Here is a 12,149-nt window from a genome sequence, read left to right on the forward strand (position 1 = left end):
ACAGAGCCAGTTTATACAGCTGCCCTAAACTGTTCACTGTAGAAATGTTGCACAAGATATTAGAAGGCTGTCCTTTGCGACATCTAGTTGGATTCTAGGAGTGCTAAAACATGTGGTGTCATAAAAATATCTGTGGAGCAGAGTCTGATTAAAATGGCGCATGTATTGTCTTGGTCCCATTTTTGCAGTGGGAAGAACAGTGTCTTCTTGGATATGTGGCTATTAATTTTGTTTTAAAAATGAAATAGTGCACTTTTTCAAAAGTTATATTGAATGTTGCAACATGATCTTGTTTTTACCTTCAACAGCAAAATGTTCCCATCCCATGAGAGCATCATTATATATTAGACTTTAATATTCACACTTTTATTAAAAATTATTTTAAAGCTAGGTATGGTGGTGCATGCCTATAATTCCATCTACTTGGGAGGAAGACTGAGGCAGGAGGATCATCAAGTTCAAGGCAAACCTGGTCTCTAGTGAGACCCTTTTTCAAAATTAAAATGAGAAGGACTGTGGGTATAGTTTATGGTAGAGCACTTACCTAGCGTGTGTGATGACTTGGGTTCAATCCCCAGTACTGAAAAAAAAGAAAGAAAAAAAATATTCATTTTGCATGTGAGTAATCTTAGGAATCTTCAGAATTATATGGTTTTGTGCTTGTAGAAAAAGCATCTGTAAGGATACCCATAACATATGGCAGTGGTTGTCTATGGGTATTCATAATAGTGGATGGTTTTCTCCATATTTCAGTTCTTAAAAAAGCAATGAATATAGGTTACTTTTGTGATTGTAGAAACTGTAGAGAGAAAAAGATGACTTGCTCAAAGATGTGGAATAGTGTCAGAAATTAAACTCTTAATAAGCTTTGGCTAGAAATTTGGTGATGAGAGAGTCCTTCCCTTCAGATTTGTTCCAGTGGAGGCATTTTTCAAAATTAGTTTTAGTTTTTTATTTTTGGTCATACTGTAGACATCTGTTAGCTGGAAATTGGCCTGAAATTTATGGTTGATTACCAGAGACCCTGGAAAAGTCACTGGGAAAGGATTAGTGTTTGGTCATTATCAGCATGTTTTTTGAGTTTAAGGACACCATCACCATTTTCTCCTTCTAGAGAACTCCATGTTCCCTAGAACCTGTATGTAATACAGTGACTTTTTAATCTGCTAGGTAATATTTGAGATATAATCAGCAACATGGCAGTAGCAGTACAGTTTTATCTAACACAAATAACAGGGTTTATTCAAATTAAGATAACACCGGGCCAGTCACAGAATAAAAAATGAAATAATTCTGTGGCAGAAGGCCCAGACCCTGAGAGGATGCAATGACAGAGTCTGCAGTGGTACACGCTAGGCCATCTGCAGACAGGTTAGGCTCCCTTAGCAAGCATTTTACAGGGATTTTAAAAGGTGCCTTGTTGAAACATGATCTTTTCTTTGCATTAGTGAATTTTATGGGGTAAAAAGATGAGAGTTTAACCACTGGGGAGATTTGTCAGTTTTAATTAAACAATTGGACACTTTAAATCTTAGTGTTGAAATCAGTGACTGCTGGTATTTGGGCATTCAGGTTTGTACTCTTTTATTTCTGATCTCTGGTAAAGGTTGAGAGTATTATGCTGTGTAGGTACGAAATGCAGACCCATGCTCTGTCCTCGTCGATGTATCTTGAGATCTAACTATAAAGAAATCTGTTATGAAAACAAATTTGTATAGAAAAGGTTCCCGCTACAAAAATTCTAAGCAAAAATTCTAGTTTCTATCCCAGCATTATCATTAAATTGCTTGAACCCATCCTAATCTTTTTGAGAATGGATTCTATGGATTCTGTCTTTCCTCATCCTTCTAAAAATTTACTATAAAAATTCAATTTCTTTTTATTGAAGAGTGCATGACTGTCAATCACTGGGCTTGAACTTTTTTTTTTTTTTAAATCAAGCATATGATCTTGAAGGGCTCTTCCAGCTTAACCTCTTTTAGCTCCTGGAGTTTCCTTTAGTATTTAGGAACAGTTGTTTTGCTGTAGTTCTTCTGTAGCATTTATAATTTCTCTTTTGTAAAAGTAATTTTTTTTCTGGGAAGGTCACCAAAGCAGTGTGATGCTGGGCTTCCTCGATCCTGTCTCTTCCACTGAAGTCATGTGGTAGTGAAATAAGTTAATTCTACTACAGGGGATCTTATTATATGTGACTTGACATTTTATGATCTTTACAGCAAACTACAATGTTCAGTTACTACTGCCTCTGCTTTACAGATGAAGAAGTCAGGGCTCAGGAGAGATGAACAGAAATCCAAAGTTCACACTGGTACTAGTGAATCCATGCCTGTCTGGCTCTAAAGTCTGTACAAATTGTGCAAGTCCAGCTCTCTTGAAATTGCCCTTCAGAGTTGTTTATGAGTTGGTAGTGCTCTGACCTTGAATGATTTTTTTGTTGTTGTGTTTTCTGTTATATTTATTTCTTGGTAGGAATCCAGAAAGGCGAATTACTGAGTTTAATTACTAATGTTGCCAGTGAGATCACATTACTTATGTGAATTTGAAGGTACTGATTTGTAGGAGCATCTTCCAGCCGAAAATTTCCTAAGCAACTTTCTTTTACTTGTGTGTTTTAATAACTTACGTGGCTCCTGAGTCTCCTGTATTTGTAATTACTGGCATAGGGCTTCCATTTGTGAATTGTTACGGTTTAACTCATCACTCCCAGCATCCTTTCTAACCTTTTATTTATGAAGTCTGAGTACCTTGGATTCTCTTGTGGTGTTGGTGATGTCAGGTCTAGAATTTACTCTTAAGACTGTCTGTAGATTGTTTATCGCCATTAGCCCTCATTATTTTAAATGAGTACCCACCCACCTTATACTCTGTAACCACATGTTTCCAGAGCTTCTCTGGAGATAATATCTTGTAGCATACCACCCCCCACAACACACACCTATTTTTTAGTTTATTCATAAATGTTTTGTAATTGAAGCCCAGAAGGTATGAAGGGAAACATCTACAGTGAAGTAACCTCTTTGAGTATATGAAATGTAGAAAATATTGGAAATAAGTATTGCTTCCAAATCTGAAGCTTTGAAACAAAATTTGTATGTTCAACATGTATTGGTTTGTAAATATGGAATCTACTAATTGCACTTAGAGCTCACAGCAAAACTGCCTGTTATGTCTTGTTACTCTGAGGGGAAAAAAATGAGAATTACATATGTGTAAGTGTGTTTTTAAAAATTGGAATGCAGAGAACGGTGTGGCATAAATGGTCTCTAATTATGTGTCTTTTTCTGGTGAGGCAATTAATCAGTTCTCTCCAGACCTTTTTCCTGATGAAGCAGTTAATCAGTTTTTCTGATACCTGAACTGAGGTGTGCCAAGCTTAAAGAAAACTATGGAGTGCCTCATTTTGTAAAGCAATAAATTATTGTTGAATTTTTTTCCTTTCCTTTATTGGAATGACTAATAAGCACCAATATTGTGTGATATTTTGCAGAATCACTGATTGCTCATATCAGATTATTGCTTCGTCTCTCAATATAATTAAAAATTTTGTTGTATACTTAAGAATGATTTTATTGGTTAAGGTCAAATGTGTTTCCAGCAGGAGTGACTCAGTAGTTTTATAAAGGAAAACTAATAGTCTTTACATTTTATGTTATGATAAATTGTTCAGAAATATTCTATAAAATGAACTTCATCTATTTCATCAGAAAGGGTGTGCCCCTCTGAAAAAACTACAGAAAAAGGTGAATCATAAAAGAATGTAATGTCAGGCCAGAAAGCCAGCAAAGCCATTGGCTCAGCCCCTTCATTTTACAGCTGAACAAACCGAGGCCCAGGAACCTATCATGGTCGAATGTTCAGTGGTAGGAGCTGATCCTGCTTTTTCTCATCCTTATTTTGCTATTTCTCCTGTATCTTGTCCAAGTATTTGTGAGAAATAAAGAGATTCCTTTCCCCTTCTCTAGATTTTGCTGGCTAAAATAATATTGGGGCCTGCTATTTAAAAATAACAAGTCCTGCTGGGTATGGTGGGGGCATGTCTATAATCCCAGCAGCTCCAGAGGCTGAGGCAGGAGGATCCCAAGTTCAAAGCCAGCCTCAGCAACTTAGTGAGGCTCTAAGCAACTTAGCAAGACCTTGTCTCAAAATAGAAAATAAAAAGGACTGAAACTGTGGCTCAGTGGTTAAGTAACCTGGGTTCAATCACTGGTACCCAAACGAACAAACAAAAACCTGGAGAAGCATATTAATTTTGGTTTTCTTTTAAGTTATCTTTGTAGAACTTGAGTTGTTTTCAAGGATATGAAATTTTGGAATGCTTGTGGATCTGTGTGGTCAGAAGATTCATCTAAAGGGAAGTTCTTGCTCAGAGAAATTTTATGAACTTTGGTTCATTAATTAGTAAAAACAAATGCCCCCCTCTCTCTCTTTCTCTCTCCCCCCTCTCTCTTTCTCTTTCTCTTCTCATCTGTCATGCAAAAAGTATACTTCCTGAGATTCATTGATGATTATGCAACCATCTTGGGGGCGCTATTCCTTCTGATTTTTTTTTTTTTTCTTGGTGCTAAGGATTGAACTCAGGACTTTGTACGCATTCTACCACTGATCATGCTTTTACTTTATATCTTGTCTACCCCTGAACAGAATCCTAAGATTTGAAAAAAAAAAAGAAAAAGAAGACTCTTGATTTGCAGTTAAGATCATGGTCCTTGGAGTTCTCATTTCCTGTTATATCACTGTTGAACGACTGTGGGGAGGTTATTTTACTGCAGTAAGCCTCAGTTTCCCCATTGACAAAGTGAGATTTTTTTTGTGCAGTCTTATCTTGGAGCATTGATTCCGTGTTACTGTCTACTGCTCCTGCTGAGTTTGCTCCTGTGGGTGTTCCTGTTATTACCAAGCCAAGAAGTTTTCCAGACCTGCTTGGGGAAAGGATAGTAATAAGGGAGGCAAATTCCACTTCTGAATTTTATTGAGAGGAATGATGGTAAAATGGGATTTATTTGTTGAAGTACTGAAGCTTTTTCCATCTCAAAAAGATTTTACTTGCCAGGCGCAGTGGCTCACCTGCCTGCAATCCCAGTGACTCAGGAGGCTGAGTCAGGAGGATCACAAGTTCAAAGCCAGCCTCAGCAATTCAGTGAGACCCTGTCTCAAAATAAAATACAAAAAAGGACTGGGGATATTGCTCAGTGGTTAAGCACTGCTGGGTTCAATCTCTGGTACAAAGAAAAAAAAATAAAAAAAAAAAAAAGAAAAGAAAAAGAAAGATTTTACCTGACCAAATTGATGAAAACAAATGTATTACTGTTGTTAGCTGACTTCTGCCTCCTTTTATCAATGCATATAATCTAGTAATGAAAATGTTCCACATTTGAACTTTCATGGTGATTTCTGCAAAAGAGAGACCTGAGGCTCAACCACAGGTCAGACCCCAGATAAGAGGCAGAGGTAGCTCAAGAAGGCTGCTAAGCTGACCCAGTACATTCTGTGACCTTCCCTTATGAGACTGCTTTAACCTGTCTTTCATGGTCTTGATATGAGGTGGCATATGCAAGAGAAAGTCAATTCAAAAGCAGCTGCCAGGGAGGAGAGGGATGGTTAATAAAGTATTTTTTAGCTCTTTCACCTAGTTAATAACAAAGTTATATTGTTGAGTGAGTTCTCTTCTTTCTGCTGACGCTCTGAGGGAAAACTGGAAATGAACTGCATACCTGTCATGTATGCACTTGTTTTTAGCCTGCATCTGTTCATAGGCTAAAAATGAAATCCACTTATAACTCTTTCCTGGAGGTCTTTTATAGGTTTTAAAGAAAATGTAACTGAGAAACAACTAGGACTTTTTTTTTTTTTTTTTTTAAAGTCCCTGACAGTAAATCCAGACGCTACTGAGGCCTACAACTCTATTAGATCAAGTCCTACAGTGTCTATTTGCTTATTTTGATCAGGTCCAATATTTCGCATACCAGAACACTGGGAAGCCACACTGGCCCACTCGTAGCTTGAGACAGTTTTTTCCTAAGAACATTTAAAGGGGGGTATTCCAGTATCTGGATATTTTTCTAAATTATAATTTAGACAAATTATACTGAAATTATAATAAAATACTTAACTTTCTATGTTTTCTGAGCATGGTATTCTAAAGCCGAATTATGAACATTCCTTACATCTTCTATCCTCATTTTTTTTGCTTGTTTACAAAATTTCAGCACAGAATTAGTTTTCTATTAAATTAAACATTTTAACCACCTAGTTAACAATATTCTTAACTTTATGTTTTTCAGGGATATCAGTATGAACAACATTACGCAATTACCAGAGGATGCATTTAAGAACTTTCCTTTTCTAGAAGAGCTGTAAGTATTACTCTGAGGAATGTTTTTGAATATGTTCACCCCTATTCTCTTTGGGACCTTTCATTACAGAGGTAGCCTAATATTTTCTGCTGGAAACATTGAAATAGCTTAGTTTCAGTGGGCTTTTTTACAAAGGAAATCATATTTTTCTAGGGGGAAACAAACTTGATTTTTTTAAAGCAGTATAATTACTGAAGTTATTTTTAAAAGCCAGAACCAAAAACTGCTACTTCCATAGGACCTTTTTGGCTGCAATTATTATAACCATGAGTGCTGCAGTGACACAAGTTAATTACAGTGTTATCCTGAGATAACAAGGCTGCCGCATAATTACCTTTGCTGCCAAAGGCGTTGCTGTATGGGTAACAGAACCATAAAAAAATAACAAAAAGTGTTTCAGGGTCATGATGCAACAGACAGCTCTGACAGCATGTGAGCAGAGAGCAGGAAACTGATTATAGAACCCCTTGGACATTTGCAGGTGACCTTCGAGGGTGGGGTTGAAGGCCACCCTGGCCAGGTCTCTAAGTGTACCTTTAAGTAGGTTTCTGAACTTGTCAGTTATACCTCACATTTTTGATTTAACAGTTTGCATTGTGGGAAAAAAAAAGGTTTTGGCTTGTTTTAATCTCCATTTTGCTGCTTTCTGAACATGTTTTTGAAGTCTGTAATTAAAATACACACTTCTGATTTTCAAAAAAATTGGAAAGTATGTATTATACTTTAAGGATCCTGATGAAAAGGGCTAGGAATATAGCTCAGTTGGTAGAGTGCTTGCCTTATATGCACAAGGTCCTGGGTTCAATCCCCAGCATATGTCCCCTGCCCCAAAGGAATCCTGGTGAATAAACAAAATCAGACTTGGGTCAAATTAATGTAGTTTTTTAGAGACCAAGTTAATGAAGGTAGTAAGGTGACAGTTTGATACTAGGAACATCAAGAAGGTGTAGCCCTGAAGAAATCTAAATTCATATTCAGATTGCATCACACAGTTCCACTATTGAGTATCAGATCCAAGTCAGTGTATGTCTCCTCTCTTATCTCAGCCTCTCCCTTAGAACACAGAATATGAATCAAATAAGATACATAGGTTGTACTCTGTTTCTCACAGAATATTGAAATAGCAGTTAAAGATTTTAGAAAGTTAAGAATTTTTTTTCTTCCTACACTACTTAGTTGAACATAATGCTTCCAGAGCAAAAATTGAAGAGAGATTATTTGTCACTTACAGGTTTGTGAGCTGAGTCAGATTACTTAGCCTGTCTCTGTTGAATTTCTTTGTTTATAAGGTGTGAATGATAATAATAATCCCTCCCTTATAGTATTCTGGTGAAGACGGAATGAATTAAGGTATGTTAATTGTTTAGGACAATACACGATATAGAGTGTTGTGTAAATGCTAGCTAATATTTATTTTACCATTTTAGAAATGCATAGGAGAAAAAGCAGTGGAATACATATGAAATGTCATCTTTGACCTTCTATATTTTTTCCTATAGTGAACATTAATTACTTTGTAATAATGTTATTCTTGGTTAAATTTTTAAATTGAGTTAAAAAGGAGCGACCTGTCATTTGAAGCCTACACTTTCACCTCCTAATCAAGCTTTAGGATGCTTTCCCTCTTCTATTCTATTTCACATATAGTTTTAGGCTTTAGGATTAGTCTCTCATTACAGAAGTAATTATGTAATGAAAGGGCACTAACAATTGGTTATTTAGCCATTGTACAAATTCTGTGGGATGTGTGATGGACCAGACAGGGAATAGAGAAGTTCCCCTCTTTCTGGATGGGGTCCACTGTGTGCAGACCACCTTCGTTGATACCTTTGATTGCCAGTTATCCTTTAAGGGATCTATAGTGGAGAACTGGGTATGGAGTCAAATCTGGCTAATCTCTGTTTTGTGAAGTTCACATCTTGGATTTCATAAGATCTCAAATGACCAAGCATATGTCAACCTCATGAATTCTGTCAATTGAGGCTTTTAATTAGAACCAAATTGAATTGGATTACTAGGTCTTTGTAGGTAGGTCATGTTCTCTCTGTATCCTATCACAGTAAAAAAGTCCATCAAACCAAGCTGGTATACCTTCTCCAAATATGGTATGGAATTTCCAAAATAAATTTAGTTAGGAAAGCTAAGTGATATTTAAAAAAAAAATTCCAAAATAATTTTTAATACTCTGGCAATACTTTTAGGCATTCAAAAGAATTTATTTTCCATATTAATATACACATGGTAAAAGTCTGGCTTTTTCTTTATAAAACAATGTAGTTGATTCTGACATTCCCAAATGTCATGCCATGACTATTGTAAAATTTCATAAAACAACATAACCATTTGTCCAGAAGTCATCTGGAAGTCATTTAAGAGTGATTGTGAAGATGAATGCCCTGAGAAGTGAGTGATTTGCTGAGGGCTTTTTTCCATGTTAGTTAATGAGGTGTTCTTTATAAAATGTGACTGAGTTTGGACAAAATTTGATATAGGGATCTAGAATGCTTAGAGTACTGGGTGAAATCACTTTCTAGCAATATATAAGAAAAATTTATAGATATCTATACGCTTATTCTTTCAACAAACAGTGAATCCTACTCTCTGCCAGGTCTTGTGGTAGGTACCATGGATACAGACACAAGCATGGTTCTATCTGAGGAGTTGACAACCTCCCTAGAGTGGCATTGTCCAATATCATGGCCCCTGGTTGCATATAACTATTTAAATTTAGATAATTAAGGTTAAATAAAGTTAAAAATACAGTTCCACCAAGCTGGGTGTGTTGGTACATGCCTGTAATCCCAACACCTGGAGAGACAGGAGGATCACAAATTCAAGGCCAACCTCAGCAATTTAGTAAGTCCTTAAGCAACTTGGTGAGACCCTATCTCAAAAAAAAAATAAAATAAAAATAAAAAAACAATTAACAGGGGCTGAGGATGTAGCTCAATGGTAAAGTACCCCTGGGTTAAATCTCTAGTTCAAATAAACACAGAAAAACAAGAAACAGCTCCTTTGTTGAACTAGCCACATTTTGCAAGGTTTTGTTTTCTGTTTTTGTTTTGTGGTTCTAGGGGATGGAATCCAGGGCCTTGCGTGTTCTAGGCAAGCATTCTGCCAGTCAGTCACATCCCCACCTCCAAACTAGCCACATTTCAAGCACTCAATATCTCTCTGTGGTTAGGGGCTACTGTATTAGCACCAGTATAGATAATTTCCATCATTGCAGAAAGTTCTGTGGGATAACCTTGATCTAATGTTAAGGGTGAGATAAAATTAACACTTGGGGCATCATGGTGAGGAGGTGTTGCAGGGTAAGCAGAACCTAAAGCACTGTTTACTTGAGACTTTAGGATTTGAGAAAGGCTTCCCAGAATAGCTTCCACTGAGTCTTGCAGACTCGTAGGAATTAAGAATTAGCCAGATGAGTGTGGTGTAAGGCTGCCCTGGAAAGAGCTCCACAGCATGTGCAAAGGCATGGAGGTAGCAGTATAAGGACATGTGAAGTGGCTTGTTATGGCAGGACCGACAGGCAAATCTAGAGAAGTGTCAGGAGATGAGGCAGATCATGAAGGAGCTTTTGACGCTGAGGAGTTTAAACTCTGTCCTGAAGGAATTTAATTTGATAGGATGAGACTAGAATTTTTGTCTTGAATGACTGAGTACCTTTTACTGAGACTGGGAACACAGAGAGCCAATCTGTTTGGAGTGCAAAGAATTCAATTTTATGAAGATATGGTGGTTAGTAGTAAGTGTATCGAGCTTTACCACGCACAGAAGTACATTCTCACAACCATGAGGAAAGCCACTTTTACAAAGATAGAGCCGAACTCCTTCCTGTTCATGTGCCGGATTTTTCGTTTTGCGGAGACAACACTGAGGGAAGTACATTTATTTTCAGGGATGTGTATTTATTCTTAGGGAAATATTTCATTCAAATTTTTCAATGGATGTTAGATGTATTAGAAATATTGTTGTCTGTTTCATTATCACATTTTACTTATGTTTGAAAGTTATAGAGTTCACATTGTTACCCGTGATTTCCCCCCTCCCTCCACTGCCTTGCCTTCTCTCACTGGGAATATAAAAACAATAGATTCTGGCAGTAAATGCAATACATGCAAAGTTCTAAAGTGTTGGGAAAGTCTCTGGATTTTTGCACCTCGTTTTGCTAGTCTTTAAAATGAGACTCCTCAGAGGACTACTATAAAGGGAGTGTGGAATGATATGTGCAAAAATGCTTTGTGACCATAGAGGGTCATGTCCATGTGAGGGAAGGGAAGTTTCACTAATTATCACAAACGTGGCTATCTTTCCTCCTTTTAAAAGATTGGGAGGAGAGGTGATTTTGCCTGGAGGTAGGAATTGGAGTAGGTCAATATAGGTATCTCTTATGCCAATTTAAAAGGAAAACCAGGATTTTTGGAAGACATTCATCACTTTGCACTGGCAAGATGTGTTGCCTGATAGACCGGGACCACAAATGTTTTGGGCTCTCCTTTAGACTTGTAAGGGCATCGGTAACCATTTGGGGTGTGGCTAAAATCTCCTTGTAAAAGCGATTTAGTCAGAAACAGAGGAAGGAATCCCAACCACTTTTCCTTAGGTTGTCCTGAAAAGCCCTGTAGATAATACTAGGATGTGGCAACAGCAGTAGAAGCCATCATCGGCTTTGGCACTCGGTCAGTTATTGTTTAATATGCTCTATGACTAGGATAATTCCATTTATTTCAAAACATAATTTGACTTTGGAAGACTTCACAATGCTAAAGTGAAACTTAGGTCCCTGAGTACAGATTCGAGATTATTTGTCATGTGGGGTTATCTTCAGGACAGTTCTAAGCAGTTTAAAAGGAAGCTAGTAAATAATTTGAACATGGAGGTTGTTTTTGCTTTAGTGGTGCTGGGGATTGGACCCAGGGCTCTCCTTATGCTAGTCAAGTGCTTTACCACTGAGCCACATCCTTAGTCCTGAACAGGGAGGTTTAAAATCAAATACAAGCTGTATGATCACAGAGAGGGTTTTCACTTCTCTAAAACCTCCATCTTCTCATCTGTAAATCCACAATAATAAAGCCTATGTCATAGGAGCCTTGTGAGCATTAATTGAGTACTATGTAAGTTTTTAGCATATGAAGTACATAATAAACTCTTAATAAACGTTGACTGCCCTTATTGTTACTATTTTACCCTAAAATAATTTCTCTTTGCCAGGTTTGAACAATGTTAACTCTTTGCATTAATTAGTTCAGGTAAAGACTATGAAAAAAATAGTTTTATAAATTTAAAATTAATTATTGTCAAATAGCCTTACTGGGTCAATTTAGAGCTGGAGAAAGTAGCTGACTAATGTTCTCTTCTAATATTGTACCCCAAAGGAATTACCTTTTTCTTCCAAACTAGTTTGACTCACTTAACATTTACTCCCTTGATGAAACCTTCTAGATGAACTTCTATTGACTTGAGTAATTTCTCAGAAAAAGTGAAATAGTTCCTCAGTTGTCTTGGTGATGCTTGATAGTTAAAAGTATTCTTTGGAAGCGTTCTCTGGTTCCGCTTTATGCCCCCTGGTAGGGTGACCTGGTACTGGGCATCTCCGCCCTTGCTGTTGGGATGTGCATAATGAGCTCATGAAGGGATATTCCTTGTCTGATTCACTCATTTCCTGTAATCAGCCATTTAGGGAGCTCTCAGAGCAGAGTAAGGATGAAAAGGGAGAAATAGGAAGGCAGCTTGTACTAACTGGGTGCTGCATAGACCTTTCTAAAACATTGTTTTGTTGGTTTGGTTTTAGCC

General features: G+C 37.1%; 1 protein-coding gene across 1 annotated transcript in view; it reads left to right on the forward strand.

Annotated features, from left to right (window-relative positions):
- Lgr4 (leucine rich repeat containing G protein-coupled receptor 4) overlaps positions 1-12,149 on the forward strand; it is a 91,135-nt gene that overhangs the window by 41,256 nt on the left and 37,730 nt on the right. The window contains exon 2 of the mRNA XM_047517362.1: positions 6,282-6,353. Within this exon, the coding sequence (XP_047373318.1) occupies positions 6,282-6,353 (72 nt within the window). The remainder of the gene's footprint in view (positions 1-6,281; positions 6,354-12,149) is intronic.

Source organism: Sciurus carolinensis, chromosome 11, assembly GCF_902686445.1.
Source record: "Sciurus carolinensis chromosome 11, mSciCar1.2, whole genome shotgun sequence".
In the NCBI taxonomy this organism is placed as follows: Eukaryota; Metazoa; Chordata; class Mammalia; order Rodentia; family Sciuridae; genus Sciurus; species Sciurus carolinensis.